Raw genomic sequence first — 26,816 nt, forward strand, 5'->3', positions numbered from 1 at the left:
TGTAGACTGTCCTTGACTTGTAAATTTTCCTCATCAGTGACTAGTGGAATATCATAAAATGCAGTTTGCAAATAAAGGGAGATAACATGAAGCTTACTGTGTGGCTTAATTTTCTCTTGCTTTAAAAAGAGTTGGAAAAACACTCACTTAAGACTGGGAAACCGTCAGTAGTGGAATTGTGCAACACATTAACACATGAACTAACCTGAATATATGCAGCTATACTGGGAACTAACAAGAATTTTTGCAAGAAATGGGGAAGAGAGGGACTTTTAGCCTGAGATTTCTTATGATCTTAATGTCTACCCCACAGCCAGTGTCTGTGGATATCTTGAAATGTCAGTGAATGAAGGAGTCAAAGCCAAAATAATGCTCTCTCCACTTTCCCCTGAATCCTGAAACAGCAATTAACTGAGACAGTCAAAGCAGTCAAAAAATGAAGGTACTACATGGATTTACACACTTAATGCATTTTACAATTGTTGAAGAGTTGACTTTGCTGTTTTCTTGGACAGAAGGAATTTCATCTCACAGACTTCCTGTTTCCTTTGTTAGTTAGGGAAGTACTAAATGACAGCTCAGGTAACACATGCATAGCATTCTATAAAGTGTAAGCACATAATGCTGTTTTTAAGCATAGCTGTTTTTCACATAGACAAAATACTATCCCAGTTATGGTACTGTAGCATTTTACTCTGACAAGGAGTCCTAAGAGATGTGACTTGTATCTCAATTAGGTATAATTATAAATAATATAGATTCCATTAATTTGAAATACATTTTAAACAAAGTTCTAAATAAATCTCTCAGTAATTTCATTATCTGTTTTACATTATTTTACAGTATATAAGATTACATTATTTTTAACTACATTAGTCTTGGAAAAGTTTTAAAATTTTCTGTTAGGTATGTTCTCCTAAATGTTTTGAACTGATCTAAGACACTGCTCTGCTAGAAGGATTGCCTTACAGTTTTCTTGTACTCTCATTAGCGTTCCTGATAGTGCTGGTACAAGTAAAGAGAGGAAACATGGAATTGTGCAGTCAGTGCAGGCAGAAGCAGTCCCTTTGAGGTAGCAAAGAGGAATTGCATCTAACAGACTGTGGAATAGCATCCTTAGGCTGTCTCTTCTCTGGTGGACATGTGCAGCATTGGACGGTAAAAGAGACTTTCATTCAGTGAAAGTACTCTTAGCCTAGGAAAGGATACAGCGCTGAAAAAATCCTCTCTAAAGAAACGTGAAGTGTAGTATCAGTAATTGCCCCACACCTTGTGCCTGAATATTTTCTTTTCAGCCTGTGCTCTGTCAGCATGCCTCTGGGACTGCAGCCCAAGGTGAGTGGGCTCAGGTGTGTGGTATCTAACGTGCTCTCAGAGCTCTGTGACAGTCTCACCGTGTTCACAACAGATCAGTCAGCCCTATGGCTCATGTTTAGTGCCATCTCCACCATATGGTATTTATGGTATATATGTTATACCTATATGGTATTGTTACAACTAGGTCACTGGAGACCTTGCCAAGTCCTCTTTCTTGTTCCTGCGGTTTGTGACCACATCAGTCCACAAAGAAATCAGTTCAAAATACAGCTTGCATCACCATCACAGTGCAAAGAGAGACAACGTCCTTTTGTAGACAATCTGATAAAGACCAGAAGATATTGTAGCTGTATCAAGGAAGAAATACTGGCCAAAATGAAATGAAGGTCACTTCAGTGTCAGTAACATAAGCTAGATCTTGGAATGCAGAGTCATTATTAAGATAAATGTATATATTTGAGTTTTTTTCATGTTCATAGTATTAACATCAAAATGTAAGAAAAATGTTCAGTGCATATATATGAAGAATTCTTTTTGATATACAAGTGAGTGACAACACAGAGAACAGTTGCTTGGACAACTTTGGTGGCTGAATGGGCTTGCTTTGCATGTGGAAGTACAATTCTTCTTCAAAAATACCATGAATAAACTACTCCTACTTCACCCTGGAAGGAGAGCTGAAGTTTGTGTTAGGTACCGAAGGCAGGTGGAAAGCTGTTGCAGTTTCAGACAAAGCCAATTTTATCTGGAATTTAGTTGTCTTCCAATAAATTGACCACATGGCTGGCTACCAGTTACCCTTTTCATGCCCTTCTCTAACAGTGCTTTTCAATGGACACTTTCTCTCTTTCGCGGTTGAGCTGTTGCACTGAACTGGTTTGCTCACCAAACTTATCTGAGGCACAGTTTGGAATAGTACCTAGTCTATCCATGACAGCAGGATGTGTGCAGTCAGAATGTGTAATAGGCAGGAAGAACAAGCACATACTTGAGTATGGCAGTGTGCAATAGACATTTTTGACCCACTTTTTATTTGCCAAACATGTCACAGCTTATTTTCTTTTAATTTGAATGCTTCATCTTGAAAAATGGAGAACATAAAGGAAGCAAAAGCCAAAAGGTTTCAGGATCACATTTTTCCAAATATAGATCTTTGTATTTTAATGCCAAATAGCCTGTAATTTCAAAAATCCATTATACTAAACCCCTATTAATACTCAGTTGAAATGAAAAGCTTATAGGGCAGAGATTAAATAAACAATTTTGTTTATTTAATGACCGATATATTTTAGTTGGTTTGACTGTTTAGAGGGGAAGAGAAAAACAAAAAGAACTCTATAATATTTGCACAGCTTCACAGGAAATAAAATAATAAGACCAAAAAAATTCTTGTTAGTCTACATTAGTACTGCTGGATAAGCTACTCAACCTTGCCTTTGCAGTTGGGAAAATGTACTTTCTAAATTAAAAAAATATGACTGAAATACTACAAAAGATTTTTCTGATAATCTTGTTTTAAAGCAGAATTAGAATTATGCATCATTCCTGAAAATAGTATTTGTCAGATTTTCTAAAAGCTTTCAGTGATGGAGCCTGACAAACTTCAAGTCCTTAATTAACCTCTATGAGAAAATGTTTCTTCAAGTTTTTGGCTGACTGGTTTTTTTTTTTCTTTTTCTGCAATTCAAGCCCATTAGTTCTTACCCATCCACTACAGACACAGTGAACAAACTGTTCCCTACTTCTTGGTGATAGCCTTGTAAAAACAGTTATTATCCCCACTCTCAATTTTGTCTCATTTAGCCTGATCAGTTCCAGTTCTCTGAGTCTTTCTTCATAGGTCATATTTTCTAGATCTCTGATCTATTTTCCCTCTCAGGGCTTTTTCAGACAGTTCATTTCTTTCTTTGAAATCTGATGCCCAAAAAAGGATGCAGTGTTCCTGCTAGAGCTTTTCCACTGCCAGAGTTGAAGGATTACTTCCTGCACTTTGCAGGCTGCTCTCCCATACATGTCACAGAATGGTGATTGGTTTTGTTTATTTTTTTGCAGTAGCACAACTGTGACTCTCACTCAGCTTATGATCTGCTCTGTCTTCCAGACTTTCATTTGGTGCTCCCCATCCTGAACAGCTGATCATTTCTGCCTGAGCCTAGTCCCTTGTCTTCTGCACAGCATTTCAAACTTCTCTAAGTAATGCTCCAGTTTCTGAAAGTTATTTTAAGTTCTGGCAATGCCTTCCTGTTGCACATTTGCAGACTTAGCAAATGTGGTTTCTGTTCTATTGTCTGAATTCTTAATGAAAATACTGCATTGCGTAATGGACCTCCAGTCAGCAGGTCATTCCAGTTGCTCAGACCCATTAGAAACCACTTTCTGGTTATGGTCATTCAAACAGTTTTTGCTGACTTTTTAGTACTTTAGTCTGAAGCTTGTTTCCTAAATTTTCTTATGAAATTATTATGGGAAATGTTATCAAAAATATTTTTGAAATCAAAATATATGAGAACCAGTTGTTTTTGTCTGTCATTAATCCTTTTACTCTCCTTACAAGTGAAATAGACTGACTTGTGATTTATACTTGATGAATTTGTCTTGATTATTGCTCATTTGCTTATCTTTAAGTAGTTTTAAATGCTTTATTTTTTTCCATTTTTTCAGTGCATTGGATGTGAACTGTCTGTTCTATAATAAAAGATATATATCTGCTATCTGTCTGACATATTCTCTTTGAGAACTTCTCAGTAACAATGAGTAATAGTTCTGAGGTCACTTCAGTCCCTTCTTGGCTGTCCCAGGATAAAGTTCATAATATGCACCTGATTTGAAAATTAATGATTTTTTAAATGTTTCCTGGGTTGTTTCCCTATTTCAGACAAAGATTTTACTTCTTTGCAACTGTATTAGCCACATGCTCTCAGATGATGCTTCTAATAAACTGTGCAAAATTTTATTAAGCACTTCAGCTTTCCTAGTCTTTTGTCATAGAGTAATAGAATCTTTTAGGCTGAAAAATGCTTCTAAGATAATCAATTCCAACTGTTAACTCAGCACTGCGAGTCTACCACTAAGCCATGTTCCTCAGTGCCACATCTACATGTTTGTCAGAGCCATTGCTTTTCTGCTAAGTTTGGACTCTCATTCCATAGCCACGACAAAACAGCCATACTGCAAAACTCCCAGTACTGCATAAGTGCATCAGGTTCTTCCAGCTCTGTTCTTCCTAGCAGCCTCCATCAGCAATAATGCTGCAATCCTACTTCCCACTTCTTTGGCCAGCTTAAGTGTGTTGTTCAGTGTCCAAGACTGTGGTCAGCACAGCAGACAAATCATGACCTTCAAAAACCAGGAGATGTGGTGGTCTGGCTGCCCTATAAGAAAGCATCCTTTGTGAGGAGCAGTCATGGTCACAGCTGCAGCACCTGCTCTGCTGCACTGGCCAGCAAGAGTTGAAAAGGCTTGTTCAAGTTCCTGAACTGCATGTATATCAAATTCTGCCCCAAATTGTGGCATTTACAGTCGCAGAGGCAGTGCTGGCCACTCTCCACTTACCTGTGTAATTCTCATTTAAGAATGACTGGACTTTTCTGAATAATGGATATATCTCAGTATTTCATGTCAGTGGAAAATGTTGTGTGAAGAACAGTTGCTGTAAATAAGAAGTTAAAAGCTGCTATTGGAAAACTACTACAAATCTTAGCACTAATTTCAAAAATGAAACACAGATTTCATTTTGTAGTGTGACAATATTTAATTCTAAAGTTCCCTTTAAAAAGTAAGTAGAATAACTCTGATATCTCTTTTTTTAATCCCTTGCAGCTCCCAGACAGCTGTATAATGGATTACTATGAAAAGTACAAGCACAGAATGAACGAGCTTGAAGCATTTAATATGGTAAAAGTTAAAAGATTAATACTACTACCTTGTATATATATATATGCTAGTCTAGAACAAAGCGCTGTTAAGTTTTATGTGGGGGTGGACTGTCTTACACTGTGGTATGCAATCTCAAAAACAAAGCAGTTCCCCCTTCCATACTTTGGAGCGTATCCTATTCCAGAACTATATTAGGTGTAAGTAAAGTAATAAAGTGAACACATGGAAGATTCTTTTTCAAGAGGGACTATTGCACTGGAAAATGGAATGTCAGTCTCCTTTTAAATCTAGACTGGTCTCCATGCAGTGATTTTATAAAAACCTTTTTTTATTAAAATTCATTATTTCCCTCTTTAAAATTGTTCTGCTACATTTAATATTATTTTCTTGTTGGACAATATCTGAAAAACAACTAAATAACATAGTTCCCTGACTTTATGGCATTCCATGTATTTTTGATCTTTAATATAATCTGTTTTGAAGATGTCTGTCCCAAAGGGAAAACTAGTAAGGCAACATTTGTACAACAGAACCCCTAAAAAATGATTGACCTTCCTAGAATTGTTGTGAGGATATGTAGCCATTTGGAAGTGTATTGCCTGTCTTTCCCAAAAGGATTATATAGCATCTAATCTTTCTTTCAGTTGAAGGTTGTTCTGGCTCCTTGCATAGAAGTTTTGATACTTCTGGATCGTCTTTGCTACCTCAAGGAGCAGGTATTTTTGCATTCTCTTTTATGATACCTAAAGGCTACATCACTGAAATGAGGCTATTTCAGTCAATTTATTACTCTGCAGACCAAAAGTCTCTGTTGCAGAATTATTATTCTCATCATATTTGCAAAAGTATAAGCATTCATTCCATTTAGTATAAACATATGCCCAGCAGATGTTTTTATTTTCAACAAAGCAGCAACAGTAAAGTTTATGCTCTTTTAATTGTATGGTAATTACTAGTCAATAGATAGTAAAAAATAAATTAATCAAAGATGCATCAAATCCCATTTCATACAACATCATGAGATATTTAATAATTTTAAAAATTTTGGAAACGCTAAACAAATACTGTGTTGTTACTACTCAAACTTTCAATTAATGTGCTTTGGAACATAAAATTCAAAAAATATTGAATTAGATCCAAAATGTTTATGACTTTCTTTTACTGTTTCTTAATTAGGATCAATAGTGAGAGAGGGTGCACTTTTTCTAACTGTATGGGTCAGCTGAGATACATTTGACTAACACACAGCCTGGATATATTTTACAAGTATAGATCTAGGATATAATAAGCAAATGCTACTACATTTACTCCACTATGACTTCCACTATTAGACAGTTTCTTCTAACACTGATTTGTAGTTTGGCCTGGTTAACTTGAAAGCACTGGTAATACTTTTTCTGCACCTATAAACATTTTTCACACAACTAGTAACTTCCTAGGAGGAATTGGTGCCATCTTCCAGCTTCTGTTCTGGGCCATGGTAAAAATAAAATTTTAAAATAAAGTTTAAACGCATTCCTATGAATAGCTGTGTTTTCCACTATAAACCTTTCATTTTAACAGCTCCATTTTATCATAAGTGAAAACTCACTTTATTCTCTGTCATGGTACACGTGGAACAACTGAATTGTAGTAAATGTATGTCTTTGTTCTAACTGGTATTTTTACAGAGAGGCAATGTGAAATAGATAAATACTGATATATTTTACTAAATGCCAACCAGTTAAAAACTGCGTAGAAATCTGTATGATTTCCAAGATGGGAGATCAAACTTTCTGCCTATATCACTAAATCACCTTTTCTAAATGTAATATATGCGTGTATTTAATCTTGTACTGAATGATTCACAAAATGTGTTTAGGAAGAAAAATAAAAGTTATAAAAGCCAAATGCAGCATGATGACCAGATCCAGCCAGCCTGATTCATTTGATAAGTCAGTTAATTATCTTCAGTAGTAGAATGTGCAACATAAAATGAGTATGACATGATCCTTAATTTCTTTGCTCTAGTTCAACCAAACAGCAAAGGTTTATTGATTAAGCAGGTGGGAAGCTATCACTTGATAGCACTTGATAGAAATAATTAAATTACTCTAAAATTGATCCTATTATGGACATTTTTTTTCACAACAAAATTTCCTCCCAGTTCCTTATTAGATAAGTGGTTTTCCTGCTTTGCATTAGGATAATTCTATTTATTTTCAATTTTGTATTTCAAAATGTGGACCTATTACAATACTTTAGCTTATAAGTCAAGCAAATTTTTATGTACTTCAATTGTATATCATTTTCAGGAAAACATTGCCTGGTCTGGACTTGTGAAGTTATTTGATCCTGTGAAGTCCCCAAGATGCTATGCAGTTATTGCTCTGAAGAACCAGTCATGTTCTTAAGGGGAAGCAAATTGCAAATAGGTTGGAAATTCTGAACTGATAGTGCTGTTTCCTCCTTTTTATTCTGTTATTTTTAATTGATTACTCAAGTACAATGTTTGCTTTTCAGATGCAAAAGAAAAAAGTTTAATGCCTCTTTGAATCTTCAGAAATAAATACATCCTTTAAAAATAAGATTGCTTCCTTATGTCAGTTATTAATGCTAAACATCTGACTTAGTTATAAATGTTACATTATAAATGTGATATTATTTAAAATAACATTTATATGTCTTCTTTTTAAGGTATTATGCTTGTGTTTCCTTTCTCTTCATACTTCTAATCTCAAGATAACCTCTATTTTTACTAGTGGCTGGTATCAGCAGTCTCAGACTAGGCTCACTTTTTTCTTTTCTGGATTCAGATGGTGCAGAGTATAAACAGAAGAATAACCTGCACTGTAAACAAGAGGCTCGTAGGCACACAGTTTGTGGGGGCTGGGAGTGGGGCTGGGGCCCAGCCTCATCCCCAGTGGGTGCAGCTGTGAAAAGCAGGTGAGCAGCATTGAAGGTGATGAGACCTGGAGTGCCCAGGGGCACTGACCAACCACCAAAGGGAACAGAGGGCACACAGGTGCAATGCATGAACGTGAGGGGTATAAAAGGATGGACTGAAGAACAAGCAGGGTGGCTGCTTGCAGACTTGTGAAGTAGTCTGGTATTATGTTACCTTGTATGGGCAGATGTCTGAAGCCTTTTAATGAGGTATGGTGTTACTCTGTATGGATGAATTAAAGTTTTCTGAAATTATGTGATGATACTCTGTGTGTTGTGGCCATCTTGACTGTGCATGTGCTGTGACAGAGGCCCATAGACTCCATTGGGATCTTTGTACTATGTCTTCTTCAGGTCATCAGGACCAACTTATTTATGGAGCAGTGTAGAAGGGCCTAAGTAGTGACTACCTACAGAGGACAGTTTTCTATCAAACCTTTCTTCATTCAAGCATTTTCTTGGCATGCACTTGCTTGCCTATTATCCTGAAAGTAAAATATGTGTGCTGTAATCCAGTAGAAGATTTCCCAGTTCTCAAGAATTGGCTGCCCTGCTGGGGTTCAGCCTGTAATCCTTGGGTTATATTGCAAAGCTATTATCTGGCCCAAATCTGTTTGGTGTAAATACTTTGGTACCCAAATGAATTAAAACTTCCTAGGCAGTTTCTTGTTAGCTGTACTGTGTTCATGAGTGGGAAATTTATTTGTTGATGCATTTATCTCAATGGGTTGCCTAATTAAACTTGTGGATTTCCCATCAATTAAAAAAAAAAGCTTATTTTCCAAGTCCTAGTGCTTTTATTAGAGTTTTTGAGCACATGTAAAATGTAATTAACTACTAGCATGCAGAAAAAGGACAACAAATAATAAAATACAGCACTAAAGAAGAAAAAGGGGAGAAAGAAGAAAAGAGGATACACATGGAAGATGAGAATAACCAAAAATATTTTTATATTAATTGTGCAATGACAATAATTAGACTGAGATGTGAGTAGGAATGGATCTTACTCTGTTGCACTTTGCAAAATATAATGAGAGCTTGTAAACATGGCCACTCAAAAAAAGAGAAGTAAGGTATCTTTCTAACAAGTCACATCCTTTTTGATGTATTCATTCACTTTGAAGAAATATTTTATTTTTATGTCTGTCTACACTCACTGCTATCTGTTTTAGAACTCTAGTCCTTATTAATTCCATGGTTCCAGTATGAGATTCTGATATTTGCCTGGTCTGAGTATATTTAATCCTTAGAACTATTGAACATCTTTAGCGCCCAAGGAATTAAGTAGAAGTTGCAGGTCTGGAGTAGTAGAGCTAAGAGAAAAATGAGGGCTTCCATATATGCTACCTTTTGTTACACAGAGAGTACTGAGGAAACTAACAAGCTGCTGAATTTTTTTCCCAGGAGAGAAATCAAAAAGAAAATCCTTTCTAAGCATCTGGAAGGATGAAAACAATAATATCTGATACAAAAAGGCACTCTAAATTACATGATGTTAAAAAGAAAAAAGGTGAACAAAAATCCTGGAAAAATAGGTTTTATATTATGTTCTGCTAAGACATGATGACTAACTGTTACTGAAGCGTTAGTGTTGTCATCCCTATCTTATGTGCTCTTGAAAAAATGTACTTGGGGAAGAAATTGCCTTTTTTTACTGGTATTGCTCTGTTCTTCCACTCTTTCAGAACAAATTCTGAAAACCAGGCATATATGATGTTTAAATAAAGCAAGCCCAGTTTCCCTCTGAAAACAAGGGCTTAAAAGTACCTTTTTATGGTCCAAAGATACTCATTTGGGCAAGCCCCATCTGGTTTAATCTGAATGCAGTTGAAATTGCAAAGGGTATACAGACTAATGTTAATTTTATGTGATATCTGTGGAATGCTAGATAAAGTTATATTTTTATTACAATCTTAAGAGAACATTTGTGACAGTTTAGAAAAACAAGCAGATCTCTAGGATTAGCACAAGTGCTTGCCTTCTGTTTTAAAAGGATCTGAATAAATTTGCTTTCCCTCCCCCAGCAACTTCTCAGGCTCTTTTAGTACTTTTCATGCACTTTGTAGTCTATGCAAGCAAAAACAGAGGCAATGTGCTTTTTAGAATAATAACTAGCAAGAGGTTTATATGATGAGTTTGGATTCAAGCGAAGTCAGTTGCTGTCTGCTCTCAAATCTTTGGTTGCTGAATATCTGAGTTATTGTTTACACAATGGAAAAATCCCTGACAGTAATCAAGATGAATAAAACCACTTTTCTTCATGGTTATTTTCTTTCAGTGTGACAGACCATTATCTATCTTGCTGTACTCCCTAAGGAACAGAGGATATACCTGCTTTCCATCAGGTGTTTGCCTGATTCTGTTTGCAGCACAGCTATGCATCCTCTAACAGAGTGTTTTATTTATCTTTCTTAGGGCTGAAACCTATTTAGATGGAGGAATAAGAGTATATGCAGGGTATGTGTGCAACATTAATATTCAAGAGATCAGTGTAGCCCTTAAATCTCCAAGCCTGCTTTTGTGGCAAATGGTAATTCTGCAGGTCAAGTGGTGTTCCTCAGAGCCTGGCATTGGGGCTGGGGACATGGACAGTGGGATTGAGAGTATCTTGGCAAGTCTGCAGATGACACCAGGCTGTGTGGTGTGGCCAGTGTGCTGGAGGGAAGGGATGCCATCCAGAGGGATCTTGACAGGCTTCAGGGATGGATCTGTAAGAACCTCATGAAGTTCAACAAGGCCAAGTGGAAGGTCCTGTACCTGGTTTGGGGCAATCCCAAGCACAAACAGAAGCTGGGTAGAGAAAGGATTGAGATGAGCCCTGGGGGGAAGGACAAGGGGGAATGGTCTCAAGCTGAAGGAGGGTAGGTTTAGCTTAGATGTTAAGAAAAAATGGTGAGGCACAGGAACAGGTTGCCAGAGAGATTATGGACTCCTCATCCCAGGGACTGTTCAAGCTCAAGTTTGATAGGGCTCCAAGATCTGGTCTAATAGAGGGTGTCCCTGCCCATTGCAGAGGGGTTGAAACTAGATGATCTTCGTGGTCCCTTCCAACTCACACGATTTGATGATTCTAGGTCTGATTCCTCACTTGTAACATCACAAAAAAATATGCTCTTTTAGTTTTTGGGTTTTTTTTCTGATTAAATATTATGTATATTTTATAGTAAATTAACACTAATGAATAATGACAATGAAGCTAAAGTGCTTAATATCTGCTCAGAGTTAACATGCTTTTGCTATGTCTTGATAGACTTAAAATCTTGAGACTCTATGTCCTGTGATGGTGTAAAATCTGCACAGGGGAAGCATGCTAAATCTATTTGGCTTTGTGGCAGCAATATGTCTTTTAAATGACTGGAGTATTTATTGGCTTATATTTACTTCTTTCTTAAAAACTATCCTAAGTGTGTCATTATATTGCCAAATATCACTGGTACTAAGAGCAAGTGATAAAACAGGACCAGCACTAAGAAAGTCCTCCCTGCTTATGTGTGAGCTAGCTTAGTGTGATGCTTCAGACTTTTCTTTCCAAGGGAAGTAACTGAATACTCATCATTGTTAGCATCTTTAAGTATCTTTATCCCATGCATCTTAGTGTTCTTGCTGATATCTGTTCTCCTTCTTCTGGTGTATAGCCTAGTGCATTGAAAAGAGGTGAATTTGTGCTAGGCTGTGGACCATGTAGAATTATCAGTATTTGTAAGCAAATCACAACTGAGGTATAGTCCAGACACTTAAACCAGCCACCTAACCCTTAGAACTGTGACTTTAGCTCCCTACGTTTCTGAAATCTGCTCAAATTTTGAACTCCAAAATCCTGCCAGATGGGAGCATGAGCTAATTCTCTGGGAATCCAGTTGCAGTTCTTTCCCTGTATGAAATAACCAACACAGATTGGTGGATCTATATTCTGTATCTCCAGGCAACTGCTGAATAAGATGGTTTCTTTGAATGGCTTATCCCTGCTTGTTATTTCTGTCAACGTTATATTTAAGTGTACTTTGAGATAGAGTAAAATCCTTCTGAGATTTAGGATGCCTCAGAGAAGCTACACCACAGTTATGCTTCTTGTTGCTTTCTGCCTTAAATTAATTCCTGATGATCAGAAAGATTAGTAAGCACCAGACATCCTGAGAGACTTAGGCTATTAAACATTACTGTGCACACTATCTTCTCTTCACAAGTCTTTCTCAATTCAAGAGCTCTAAAGCATTTTCTTCGCAGGAATTCCGGAGCACATTATCATTAAGCTCAGACATCTAAGGAAACGCACCAACATAATGAAGATTGGCCTCAAACTGTTAAAACATGCTGTTATACACCAATCTCCCCAGTATAAACCTGCATTCTTTTCAAGGCTGTCTGCAATGTCTGTATCAAACTGGAAACAAATAGACACTTGTCTCACATTCACAGTGATGCTGTTAATGAAATCAGCAAGAGAATGATGTTTCTAGTCTCTGCTTTATGCTAAAAGGCAATAGAACCATTGGAATGGGTATAACAAACATCCAAAGATTTCTCCTGATACCATTATTGAGATCCTTTGAACAGATTTTTTCAGTCAGTTCAGTCTGTTACTTATTCAATCACTACTGTCATCAACAGGTCTGGTTTATGCTCCACAGCTGGACTTTTCTCAGAATACACTTGTCCAAACAGTAAATTACTTTAACTAATTGCTAGAAGTAGTAGCTGGTCCTAGGTGTGTTCAGTAAATTTAGGTTGTTTTATCCAAATGGAATCCTGCTATATACCATAATTTTACCAGAAATGTACATTTGAAGTATGCTAGAACATAGTTTCTAGATAACCAATTAAATGTAAAAGAAATTGAAATTGTACTCTGTGTGTTCTTGGGTAGGAAAGTACATGTGAAAAACATGTGACAGGTTACATCATGAGGTGGACTGTTGTCCAGAATTCAATATTTCACAAATGCAAAACACATACACAGGATTACATGGAGAAAATGTCAGTTACCATTATTACTTTATGGTAATTTGCAGTTACCATAAAGTGTATTGCTGGCCTTTATAAACCATAGGAAGAAATGTAATTATGTTATTTAACTGGAATACAGGAAAACTGGAATTTTCAGTAAGTAAACAGGAGAATCACATTTTAAATTGCCTTACAATTTAGGGACTTGCTGCAAAAGTTTTTTGGGGGGCAACCATCTGATACACTGTTTGTCCCAGGAAATCAAGAGTTTTTTTCTGCACAATATTTATTTTATATCTGTTCTATAATCCAAGTCTATGCTGGTTCTGGGATCTATTTTTGTGTGATAGTTGATTATTAAATTGTCTCTTTTCAGTATTTTGCAATTACAGTCACAGTGGTTATGTGTAATAAGCAAGGACTTTTTATTTCTTCTTGTAGCTAGCACATGGTAACAAGATACAATTATATAATATCTTTGCTTAAGATTAACAAAGACTGTACAAAAGCAAAATATCACTTCTGAATTTAGCTGCAGTTTATCTGTGGATTAGAAAAATTTGCATGTGAAACTCTTTAAGTTTTCATTATAAAATTCTCAGATTTATACAAGTCTCTTTCCATCTTGACCAGTATGAACTTAGTGATGTAGATAAAGATGTTGTCTGGGTAGCTGGTATTGAGTTTCACATGGAATTTATCAGGAAAATCAAGATGCATTAAATCTACTGAGCCAACAAATCAGGTTGTTACACTGAAGCTGAGATGGCCTTAACACACTGTCAACTCTTTCATGACTCACTGATGAAAAGGGCAAAGCTGTCTGCTTACTAAATAACTGCGTGTTGTCTGGCACTGAAGGAGAACATTCCAAAGCAGAAAGGAGCAGTGATCACCTCTCTTGATTTTACAAACCTTCAGAAACAATAATTAAAATGTACAGTTGTAAATCTATGCTGTTTATTACACCTTCTATTATTAGAGTAATGAATAAAGACTGACAGCAGAAGCAACCATGCTGTTTCTCAGCTATAAATCCTAAATTCACTTGTTAGTATTAGAAAGGCTAAAGTCATCAAGAGGACACACAGATGTTAAAAACTGCAAAAAGAGCTGTACATTGCTTGAATAAATGTGCCATTTGCTAAGCTTTTTATACTCTGAGGCATGGACATCAAGTCAAAGAACACAAAACACAAAATACTCAATGAGCAACATATAAAACAAGTTTTATAAATTCTAAATTCTCTGGTGTTTATTGACAGACTATTATTAGCTAATACAAAAATCCTCATTTCACAGAAATTTTAATTTGAGAATATAAATAATCTTAGAGTCACATAGTAAAAATGCATATAATTAAGGTTAAGGCCTAGACAAATTCTTGATTTAAATACAAGATGTCTAACAATGTAGTGAAGACTTGCATTGTCTTTTGAGTCACTGGCTAATTTCTGTTGATTACCATGGGAGCAGGCTTGGATACAAAAGCATCTGCTGAAGACAAACAGTGTGGATGATCAAATACCTTTTGTACAAGGACAGTTCCAAATTTACATTTCTGAAGGTGAAGAGATCGTGTATGCTTCCTTTATTCAGACATACTGAAGTTGAACAGTATAGAAATTATTGTGAATGCTGGTTCATCATTGAAGTCTTCCTGACATATACTAAGAGAAGGTTTAAATGGATTTTTGTTCTTTTTTTTTTATTTCAGATAATATGTTTGAATGCATGAAAGCTCTCAGGATTTTCTCTTCTCTCACTAGTCCTTAACAATGAGTGCACTGACTACAGTAACAGAGTTAAATGGCACTTTTTGTTCCTAAAAACAACTGAAGTGTCACAGCCTGTACTTTGACTGAATCCAATGGTATAATTCTCATGAACACCATTTAACTGATTCTATGAATAAGAATAGCAAGATTTAGCCTTAATTCTTTTAAAAAGCAACACTTTTCACAGTACTTCAATAGAATATTTTCATAGCAAGATTTTCCTTTGTGTTCACTTTTCATTTTCCTCTGTATTTGCTTTCTGTCTTCTATGCAGAAATTTTATAAGATATTGTAAAACAAAAAAATTGGATTTATCTGAGTGGTATGTTTCACCAGTTAGCCACCTCTACCAACCCTTTGTAGGCAGCACATCCCTTATTTGTGAACCATGTGTTAAAGAAAGGAATGTTAATAACTCTTTCTGCATAGCCCATGAATTCAATAGAACCTATAAATGTTCAGGCAAAATTTTGGTTGATTTTTATTATTCAATTTAGGGTGCATTTTAACAATGGATTTCTATAGGAAACATTTTAGAAGGTGGTTTTATGAAAATATTTTACAGCAGGACTTGGAAATTATATAACTGGAGGTAGAATCTCAGTGAAGAATCAAAATTTCAGGTTGTCTGTGGAGATAATTTCATAAAAATCCTATTTGTTATGATTTAGCAACAGAAATTAATAAAGTGTAAAAGGTATCACAATTATTCATTCACTTCTGGCTTATTGAAATATTACAGCCTCATATGTTGCTGATTTACTTGTGTTTGGCGAACTGCACTTAAGATTTTAGAAGAGCAAATCTGGGAACATGCATGTTTTTACACATTAGTGTTTTACAGTTCCGTTGAATGAAATAATGTATGATATGGTAAGCAATGTTGTTTCTCTGTAAAAAAAACCTGCCAAAACAAATCTGAATTCATGCAAGAGACTATTACAGTTCACAGTAAGTATTTAGTTTCTTTATCAGTTTGTCATCGAAGTTAATGTCAGCTTAATTCAGTGCTTTTTAGCCAGTTAAGGTGTGAGACCAGCTTCACATTTTGATTGTCCATCTCAGACTTTCCACCAGGTAAAACTGCTGTGTTATTACTTTGTGTCCCAGAGGCCACATAAGCCTGTTAATCTGAGATTCCCCCAAATAAATTCTGTGCTCTGCAGAATCACCAGTCTGTGGTGCAGTGCTGACCTGATATGTTCTACTCCTGTGTAGCCCAGGGAAGAAGTGTATGCTGTGAGCATTAGCTGGGGTTTTTTTTGACAGGAAAAACAAGGAAGAAGGAAAAAGTTTTATTCCTTCTCCCACCCACTGCTTGTGTTATGCCTTCAAGCGCTTTGGGCCAAGTTTGTCTTTACTGTCTAAGGGTAGCAGTGAACAGCTCACACAGTTCTTGAGGGTCAAGCATTTCTCCTGCATATCCTTCTCTGTAATTGGTGCCTGGGACGTGCAGGCACCTGCACATGCAGGCTGGGTAACTCCCTTTGTGGAAGTCAGCCTGATTTGTGCCTGTTATGTCCAATCCTTGCAGAGAGCAGCCTTATTAATGCAGTGGTGTGGTCAGTCAGGGAACTGCTTTCTACAGGAAATGGGTGCAGTTTCCCTTTTAGAAGTGGCACTGTGCTTCGTGGTATGGGGAAATGCGCTGTTCCAGGTTGTTCTTGGCCTTTTTTATTGAACTGGAGTTCTTCCCTTGAACAGTGAAGTCACAGGCTTGCCACTGAACATTGCAATAAATCTTATCATTCCCAGGTTGCCTAGAGGACATTATTAAAAAGAAACAAAACCAGTTTTGTGTTCAGACAGGTGAGTATTTCTATGTGTGATAAATCATAAATATCCCCCTTTGTTGGCAGAAGAGCATGTACACTGCATGCGTTATCACTACATTTGCATTCTGAGAACCCTCTTAACAACATAATGCTCTTCAAAGTGCTTTTCAAAAACTGACCTTCACTCTTTAAACATCTCCTTAGGGTAACTATCTTTTGTGTTATAAATGTATTTTTTACCTCTAATTTCCATGGACTTTTCCCCTGTTCTTTTTGGGCTTTTTCTTCAGTTGAGGGATAATGGAGTGTTAGAGAGAAGTACCATTTTCCAGTTGAAGTAAAAGTTTGTAACATATATTTTGAAATAATTTAAGTAAGATTTCATACAGATGAGAAATTTGAATTTTCTTTTGTAGATGCTGAGGTGTGTTCCCATTACATATTTTTAAACTTGGAAAGTTCTGATGTCAATATATGCAGTTTGTATGGCTTTCAAAAACAGCGATGTGCTGAGCAACATGAATTCCAGTGCTCTGCTTTCCCAAAACCCTAAGCAAATTATTCTAGACAGACAGTTTTATCTAACAAAAAATTCCTGATGTTTGTTATGAAAGCCAGCTACAGACATTAATTTTTTCAAGTTCTTTTTCTTTCTTTTGTCTAACCAATGTATATTCTGTTCAAAGTGACCTTAGATGTGTTTACACTCAGTTTCTGGGAAGTTGTGTATTTGTTTGTTGGCTTAAAATGCCAGTTTTTTTACCTCTGCAATTTATTGCTAAGTTGCCCTAAAAAGTAGTCAGGTAATAAATTACTTCCCATACAAAACTAGGATTCTTCAGTAAACCGTATCAGAAGAATACTACAAAGCATTCTTATTTTTTAACTCAATGTCACCTTTCCTTGTAAAAATATTTTTCTTTGAATGTCTATTTCCTGCAAAGAAGAACAGGAAAACATTTCAACAGACTGATTAATTTTTCACTTGGTTTATGTGAATTCTGATCCTAGGTGTAAAATACTTTATCTACTTGTATCTAATTTAACCCTGCTTGAAGAACCTATTTTAAAAGCAGCCTGCAAGTTTCCTACCTAATTCTGTCTCATTATTTGCTCTTTGTGAATTGTACTAACAGGTCCTATTTATCTCTCATATTTGTTGTTTTGAAGGATTCATTAATTTCTTCAGGGAATAACTTAACCTGCAGATGGTTCACAAATGGTATATAACAATTATTTTTGACTGCTTTGCTTTCTGACTGGATATTTTTTGCAGTAAAGCAAGATCTGTTTGTGCAGATGTTGGTTCATCATTACTTTAGTCCGGACTACATCATGAGGCACTGCACTGTGGTACAAATAAGTGGGAGGTATCATCCAGGATTGTAACCTATCAACAATGGCAAATTAAATGTGGATTAATGATGGTATATGAATTATGAACTATATTTCCTGCTACTAAAAAAAGCATCTGATCAAAATTAGCAGTTGTAACTACTCAGTGAAGAGCATTTACAAAAGTATTTATGTAACACATGCACCAAATAGGCACAAACAAAGCCAAAGAAATACATTTTTTAAATAAATTAGGTAGTTAAAGAAAGTAAACATTTCTGAAACATATTTATGCCAGACTTGTCTGCAAGCTTAATGTGGTATGTGTAATATACACATTTAATATTTGTTTGTATCATGATCAAATTAAGTATGCTGTGAAACAGTACCAGAGAATCTAGGAAAGAAATTCAGACATTTGATGCCAGAAAGAACACTGCATGATAGCAGACTGAACACTGATGAAAAGTACATGAAAAATAGCCAAATATGTAGCAAATTGGACATAGGACAGGATGTTTTGGAAACACAGCAACAATGGAAACTTTTTAGACTTTGTTTAGCTAAAACAGAAAACAAAAGCAAGACTGATTGAATTAATGAAAAAGAATATGTTGACCACTTGGAACATAGCAAATGTAAACCAAAAGAATTGAACAGAATTAGAATTGCTTCCAGTTAGTGTATCTGTTTTTATACATTGTATGCTCAACAGACAGAAAATTTTATAAATAATTATCTCTAATGGGAATACTCAAAGCTAACTTGGTGAGCATTAAACATGTGAGGCTACATGTTTGACTCAAATATGCTTGAATGTAACTATTTGATTTAGAGAAATTGTCATGTGTGTACTGTCATGGTGTATAAATACTCCCCTTGCAGCATTGTGCTTGAATGGCAGAGAGCGGTGAATTTCTGCAATTGTTTTTACTGTGTCTAGATCTGCCTTTCAGTTTTTAAAAATATTTTGGGATTTGATGAAAGTTGTAAATTAGACAAAGCCACAATCATGTTTCCATTAAGCTTTATCTTGTTTCTCTATTTTTATCTTCACTTTTGTTTTTGTCAGTTCTGGATGAGAAAGTCACCGTACCTTTTTGTATTGTTTTAGTAAATATTCTCACTGTTGTCTGTTGAAGATGAAATGAGGTAATACTGTTATGAAAGGAAAATCTTCCCAATTTCAGTCTGTTATGTCAATCATTAAAACAACTCTAAACATCTAAAGATCGTAACCCCTGGATCTTTTAAATTCCCATTTCCCATTCCCTTATGCAAGCCTGTTTTAATACTGCAATGCTCAGGCAAGAAGTAGCATTGAGAATCCTTGTTGGCTTTTCTTGGAATGTATTTCCTGCCTGCTTTATTTCCTAACTGCTCCTGTGACAAATCCAGTGTCTGAGCATGCTTTTTTTATGTTTATTTGGCATGAGTGAGTCTTTTTGCATTGTTCTCCTGCATTAACGTGTAAAATACTGAAGGAATAGCAGTTTCTACTCAGATCTGAATAAAGGCTGCTTTATGGTATCTTATCAGGCATTCAGAAGCCAGTATTATTAGTGGTGAGAGCAAAAAATGTTATTTTTTGTTTAATGTGTTTCCTGCTTTATGTGCAGGGTCACCTCCAACACTGTTTGAGTGGGATAATACTTGTTAAATTGAAGAGATACTTTGTAGCTGCTTGATTCCAAGAATTTCAAGGAAAGCTGCCAAATGTGAGTTCTTAGGGCTGTACCTTAATGCAAAAAACACTGGCAAGAGGAAAGAAGGGTTGGAGTTCACAAGCAACTTCTATATACCAGGAAACTCAGCTTTAAATTCTGAAGATTATATATATTTAGTGTTGCATGTTAGCAAGTTGCAGACAAAGGCATTTGTGGCAATATTTTATAACTACTTTTACCAAGAATGCATAGGGATACAAGATTTGACCAGTTGCAAAGATTTCTATCATTTTTTGTTTTTTCTATTTTTTGTTATTATAAACTGAGATTAGTGGTTGAATTCGTCAGATCATATCCTTCCTCCAGTTATGTGGCTACTGAAAGAAGATTTTTTTGAACCTTATGAAAGAGATTCATTATATGTAGTTCTTCTATATTACTAGTAGTTCTGTGAATGCTCTTCAAGAATGTATTAGTTTTCTTGAAATATTTTGATTTTCCTTTATTAGTAAATTAGTTAATCACCGGACAAATAATTCACATTCCTACCAGTCCAGGATTTCTTGTATAGCTTATAAAAAAGGGAAAAGTTAATTGATGGGGACAGTTCTCTGTGTGACCTATATAATCAAAACTACTTCTAATCAGTGAAAGATACAAGGCATTTTCCCGATCTTTGTATCATTTTTATGGCATGTAGCAAGGACATCAGTACATTTTCTATTACAAACAAGTATCAAAAATCCAGACTAGTTCTCATACTTTTGTTTTTCCCCAGAAAGTTAAATTAAGGATTTTTTTTAATTAATAAGAATGCTCTTTTTCTTGTAGCAGTAAGCGGGGGTGGGGGGGGAGGAGAAATTCAACCAATTCGCACAATATCTTTTTCACCATAGAAACCAAATTTTGAAATGTCAGTATTAAGCATCCAAGGCATGAAGTTTTAAAGCCACCATCCCACATTAACTAAGGAATAGTATAATTATCTTAAAAGTAAAATCCTTACATTTGCCAAGAAAACAAGCTTAAATTTTGTCTGCTAGGCTTCCCTACTTTTGGGTCTATATACACATAAACACGTGTCATGTTCTTCTATATTTTTAAAGTCCTACTTGGAATTTAAAAGTCTTACTGGAAAAGAAAATTCTGAATTCCAAGTGTTGAACTGGAATTGGTTCATGTATGGTTTTGGGTTCCATAAGCCACTCTGTTAACCTTTGACTTACTCCAATTCAAAGCATTGTCTCCACTGTAGTTTCCTCAAAATGGAAGTTCTTGACAGAGGCTTATTGTACAAACTCAGTATGGATTGTTTTCTCCTCAAGAAAATTTAGGTTATGTTATACCACAGTGATTGCAGAAGGATGACAGTATCACCTTGCCAGGCTTCTGGCAATTTTTTAAGTCTTCTAAGCTTGCGGACCTCAGAAATCCATTTAGTTCCCCAGAGAATATAAATTTTAGTACTTGCATGTGGATTTAGCTCACAACTGAATGTTTCCTGTTTGAAGTTATTTTTCCTCCAAACACAGGCACAATACCTGTGAAGTTTCAGAGAAAATCTGCAGATTTCTCTTCTTAGAGTAAGGAAGAGAGATGCTACAGGGCCATGTAACAAGGGATGGAAAAAAATTATTTTTATACTGATGTGTGCTGTAAATCACTGGCTGTCACAGATAGTCAATTTTTCCCTGCTACCACCCCAGGCCTCCTATGTCTCTCTATATGACTGGCTGCAAATGCACAGGGCTCCACATCTCCTATCCCATCTTTTGTAAGGTTATCTTTCAGCCCTGTTCACTGTAACTCACAGCATACAGCCTTTCAGTGCTGACAGTGATGAGCACAAAGCTGGCAGGAAGATGAGCATAAATATGGGATGAATGCTCACTTCAGCCTTTCCAGTTCAGCATTGTGTCTGTATCCTGTCTGCCACTTCACATCCACTCATCTGCATCCTCATCTTTCACTGTGTCCATTGCTTATGCATCCAAGGGCACTCAGGTTTCACTCAGGATGTTTTTATGTAAAAATGATGATACAGAAGATGTTCGATTGGCACAGAGCCAACTCAGCTCTGGCAAAGCTTGATATCCAATCTAATTCATAGGTGACCTCCACTTGCTAGAATCAAAAGAGCTACATGATCCCTAGAGAACCTTTCCACAGCCATGTCTCTATCCCAGTATATCATCTTCCACAGGTTTTACTTTCCTTATCAAAGCTAGAAATAGCAATTTATACAATGTCAGCTTTCAAATCTTCCCAGTCCTCTAGTCAACTACTGAAGCCTTTTGTGAATTATGAAATAAGGTTAGTACTGGCACTCATAGCAACATAAAGAATATGTTCATAGATTCTTCTTCCTAGATTTGACCCTAAGAATATTGAAATAATTTTCCATGCCTATCTTGCAAATGAGAGAATGAAGACAGCTACAGTAAACTCTCTTCTGCAGAAGACATGAAGTGGAAATAGATGCTCTCCTTCTACATGTCAACTTACTTTTAGGACGATTACATTCGCCTTTTCATGACAGGGCTTCTGAAGTCAGGTTGGCTAACCTGCAACTTTCTCCCTGTCTACTTTAACTTATGTTGTAGTTTTATTCTATGAAGTCACTAAAGGCATATCTCATATGAATAAAAAAAATCAGTAGTATTTAAAGAGCACTTTAATACTTTGAAAATAAATTTAAATATATACTGACGTTCATGCAATGTATATTTAAATTTGCATTCATACTCAAAGCTATTGTAATGATGTGATTCTGGACTCTGAAATATGTAGGCAGGGAAAAATTGCAGACCAATGACAAACTTACTAGAAAATGAAAAAATTAAGTTTATATTAAATATCAAGAAGTCCTATATCATTGTGTATCAAGAAAAATACACTGTTACACATCTTCAGCTTTGACTGAGGTTCCTTTGTGTAAGTTGCTTAACTAGTGGGGAGCTACAGATGTTGCAAACACTTCAAAAGCTGCAGGGAATGCATTGTGCTCTGCTGAGGCTCACTTTCTGCATGTGCTGCCAGCTTACAACTTGGGCACTGAGGTCATGCTCTGACTGCACACTGGAGTCAGGTTTAGAATCTGTAGTGCAAAATCAAAAATTGCACATTGTAAAGGCTGCATTTACACCCTGTTGAGTGCTCTTAATTTTACAAAACAGTATTTGTATGATTATACCTGATCTCGATCAAGAAGGTATTGCCAGTGATCTGGAAATGCATTGACCCAGTGTTAATGATGGGGTCATCATTAACACTGGGTCAATCATTAGGTTGCAACGGAGATTGCAACCTAAACCAGACATTTGTCAAGAGCTTTGATACTTTTGCTTCCTAATAGATGCAGAATGCCAGAAAGGAAACTGAAAAACACCAACACCAGGACAGATAGAAAAGGCACACTCTGAAACTTGCAGAAGTGGAGGAATACTCTGCTTCATGTTACATGAAATGGTGGAGAGGTCTTCTTAATCACAGCATGAAAAGAGAGGATACAAGACTTTCTGACTTACAGAGGGCTGGAACACCTCACATTTTGGAGGCTAAGTTTCTGTATAGCAAATCACATGGAAAATCTGAAACAGAAGATACTAATTAATAGGGGGTCCAGGTTCAAATCCTTAAAAATTTACTTGGATTTTTACTTTGAAGAAGTGAAAGCAATTTTGACCCAGAAGATGCAAAAGAATATGAACTGCTTGCAATAAGGAAGAAATAAAGCATGTGGAGATGAAAATCAGCATACACGGAACAGTTCTGTGCAGTGCAATAAACAACACAATTCCTGGCCTTCAAGAGAATGCAGACACTGTAAGTAATTACACCATGTTGTAAGAGTTTACTGGTGCCCGGAGGGAATGAAGAAACAGGAATTTTAGATGTCATTGCATCAGAAGATGAATTAACCACCAGTCCAAAACAAATTAAACATTTATCCATTTTAAGTTGGACACAAGTGCACAAGCCTGTGTGCAGCCAGAAACCACAATATTATCACTGAAAAAAAGGCCAGAGTTAGTAGAAGGTAGCAGTCAGGGTTAAATAGGACTGGTTTTTCACCTATTAAGAAAGGAAAGAAGGAAGGAAATTATTTGGAAATGTCACAATTTCTGAACCAAAAAGTGTTTATTTTTGTAAATTATCTTCTCAAGAAGAATAATGGTTGAAAGAAACAAAATACTGAGGAAGAGTTTAAGGATGTTTTCCAGTAGATAACCTATTTCTCAAAGGAGTACCTGCCAGGTCTGGCAGAATTGACAGTTCACACTTCCAGCAAAGTTCTGCTTACTGTGAGGGATCCACACAGGATCTCTTAGCTGGCAGAAATAAGCCTGTGAGCAATACCAGAAGCTTTGTGTTGTGCCAGACATTATCAAAGATATAGATTTAAAACCTCGCAATTTAATTTGAGCTTAAGGAACAGAAGCAAGGGATGAACATGGCAAAGCACACGGGCAGTCAGCCCCTTGCAAGGGAGTGTCAGTCTCCTGTAATTCCCAGAAGCAAGTGTAGCTTGGAGGAGGAGCCTATGCCCACTGAGCCACAGCCAGAGTGTGCCCCTTTGCCCCACCACCCAAGAGTCTGAGCTTAAAAAGTGGTGTTTGAGGTGGCTCTGCAGGAGATGCATCTGAGAAGTTAGAGATGCATAAAGATCCAAGCTTAAGGTGTCAGGAGCCTGAGGGCAAAACTTCTTGGACTGCCCACAGATACTGAAAAGAAGATGATTCATATGTATGCAAGCAGAAATTTAAAACAGCTGTGGGCATTTCTGGGATATCTCAAACTACGTCTGTTTATTGGCCATTCTAGTGAAAAGAGAGCGCTCAGGCCTAGGGAGAAGAAGGTCTGCAAAGCTTGTAGCCGTATGTCTACTTACAGCTCTTATAAAAAGATGACCTCATCTATGCTTTCCTCTTTGGAATAGGAAACATTTGGAATGTTCCATGGCACCACGGTCCTCAGGATCCAGATGCCCTTCCCAGCGCTGCCCCCACCCTGCCCATGGCCTGTGATGCCATGTGATCCCCCGGCGTGTGCCCCAGCGGCTCTGAGCAGCATTGCTGCCCAGCTGCCCACACACTCCTGCAGCAGGCCCATGGCTCAGTCCCATCCCCAGCAGCGCCCAGCACCCCGGGATAGGCTGCCCCAGTCTGGGATTGTGGGGTGGGGTCTGGAGCCAGGCCCTGCCCTGCTCTGCTGCACCCCAGCACACCAAGCAGCTCCAAAACCAGGATAAATGAGAGCCCAGCGCCTCTCTAGGGTTGCTTAGTAGGAGTTTCTCTTGAACCTGTGTCCTCGAATTTCTGCCTATGAATAGAGACATGATCTCTAGTCTAGTTATGCTCTGCTGGTACCTTACAAATAGCTGGGATGATATTTTGAAATTTTTTGCTGCATTAACATGATTTTCAGTTTACTTTCAAGAGGGTAAAAATAGTAGTAAGGAATTAAAACTTCAAGAAGTACTTTTATAACCAGAACCATAATCTGTAGGCATGAGGACTTGGTTCATGGCTTGCTGTTTAGCTCAAAATGGTGCAGGAGTGATAAGAGGTCTCTGCCAGGCTTTAGTGCAAAACCAGAAAAGGAGTTGCTGAACAAAAGATCTCGTTGAGAAAACAAAATGCATATTAGCTGGTATCTGAGTGGTTGGAGTTGAAATTCCTTTTCCCCAGAGGCAATCCTGTTGGTATCACATCTGAATTTCAGGGACTGAAATTTTATGCACCGAGGAGATCTGGGTACTACTAAGTAGTACTGTTAAGGGATGGCAGAATCAAGCATCCGTACACGTAGTAAATTATCTGCATCTCACCAGTGAGAAAAACTCCACAGACAGGATTTGCTTTCAATAGTCTTTCTTATTATTTATACCTACCTCCTTATTCATTGTAGAATTCCCAAAAATAGTCTACAATTTTTCTTGCAGAAAATTAGCTAGGACTACTGCAGGCATTTAAAATATTAGTAGCAGGTGTTACTGTGTCATAATCACATAATAACTTGGGCTGGAAGGGACCTCTGAGGGTCAGCCCCAAAGCAGGGCTAACTCCAAAATCAGCCAAAATCTAAGATGAAGAAGATGTAGCAGTCTCCATTTGTCATGTGATTGGCCAGAACACAGCAGGTGGTGGAGATACAGTCTAGCCTTCTTCACATCTCTTGGGCTGCTGAGATCACAACTGTAGAAAAAAGAGAAGGAAAAAGGGAGACAATTAAACACCTGTTTCTCCTGGCCAGATTCTGAAGGGATTGTTTGCTTCACATGTGTGTTGTGTGGACTGACAAGGTCTCCCAGACAAGTGCAACAGCCTTGGGCAGGGGCTCCCAGTTCCATCCCCCACTCCTAAATTAGATGTATCACCAGGCACAGACAGCACGGCTTAGCCCTGCCAACAAGAAATACATGTGCACATGCCAAGAATAGGAGCTACAGATATCAATGGAAAGTCTGTGATGAAAACAAGAGTGCCTACAGAGTTCAAGCAAATCCAAACTCCGTTAGCAGCTGCGCAGAGATTCACAGGATTGTACATTGGCACTTACATGTGACCTAAATTTCACCTGGAATGGTGTCCTTTTCTGGTGTCTGCAGTGCCACATTGGTACTGGTTGGAGGAGCACAGCGCTGTGTTTATGCACTTTTGTCTCTGCAGGTCATTAGCAACATTTGATCACTGCACATTCCCTTCCAAATTCTAGTTTCAAATTATAATTTACAGTTTCTGACCTAATATATGTGGAATCGCTTTTGTAAATGGCAACAAAAAACTTCTGCTTTTTCTTATAATTGTTAAATTGCTTGACAATATGTTCTTCGTTTTTCTTAATTATTTTATCATTGCAAAAAAACAAAAAAAAAGTCAGTTTTTATTGGAAGACCACTAGTTAAAGTCTTTTAAATTGCTTCTGCAAAGGAATTGTGTACTGCTTTCTATACCTCTAGCACCTGATTTGTGTGCCTAGAACACATGCTTCATTAACCCCTTTCACAAGCTAAGCATCTGCTGCTCCAAATGTAATGCAAATCACTTTTTAATGGTCACATTGACTAGATAGGAAATGCTTTTGTTCGAGCTATGACTTGTAGTTAATTAAGCCAATTAGCATGTGATATAAGCACTTCTGAGAAGACAAAGCCCAAGAATAGCTCTCAAAAAAAGGTGGAAGGCTTTCATGCAGCT

At 36.9% G+C, this 26,816-nt stretch overlaps 1 protein-coding gene and 1 long non-coding RNA gene across 6 annotated transcripts in view; one reads left to right on the forward strand and one right to left on the reverse strand.

Moving 5' to 3' along the window:
• The window catches only part of METTL25 (methyltransferase like 25), a 43,874-nt gene extending 36,114 nt beyond the window's left edge, over nt 1–7,760 (forward strand). For 3 of the 5 annotated variants that reach the window (XM_030260555.4, XM_072923132.1, XM_041713201.2), the window contains 3 exons: nt 5,137–5,211; nt 5,838–5,909; nt 7,488–7,760. In XM_030260555.4, coding sequence (XP_030116415.4) covers nt 5,137–5,211; nt 5,838–5,909; nt 7,488–7,586 — 246 coding nt within the window. In that variant the 3' untranslated portion in view covers nt 7,587–7,760. Of the gene's footprint in view, nt 1–3,418; nt 4,283–5,136; nt 5,212–5,837; nt 5,910–7,487 lie in introns of those variants that run through there. The other 2 variants (XM_072923131.1, XM_041713190.2) reach the window with 2 other exon arrangements.
• Nucleotides 7,761–25,459: 17,699 nt separating this feature from the next.
• Nucleotides 25,460–26,816, reverse strand: part of LOC121468949 (uncharacterized) — a 46,481-nt gene continuing 45,124 nt past the window's right edge. Inside the window, exon 5 of the long non-coding RNA XR_005978738.2 lies at nt 25,460–25,814. This is a non-coding gene — a long non-coding RNA (uncharacterized lncRNA). The remainder of the gene's footprint in view (nt 25,815–26,816) is intronic.

This window comes from Taeniopygia guttata, chromosome 1A, assembly GCF_048771995.1.
Source record: "Taeniopygia guttata chromosome 1A, bTaeGut7.mat, whole genome shotgun sequence".
NCBI lineage: Eukaryota > Metazoa > Chordata > Aves > Passeriformes > Estrildidae > Taeniopygia > Taeniopygia guttata.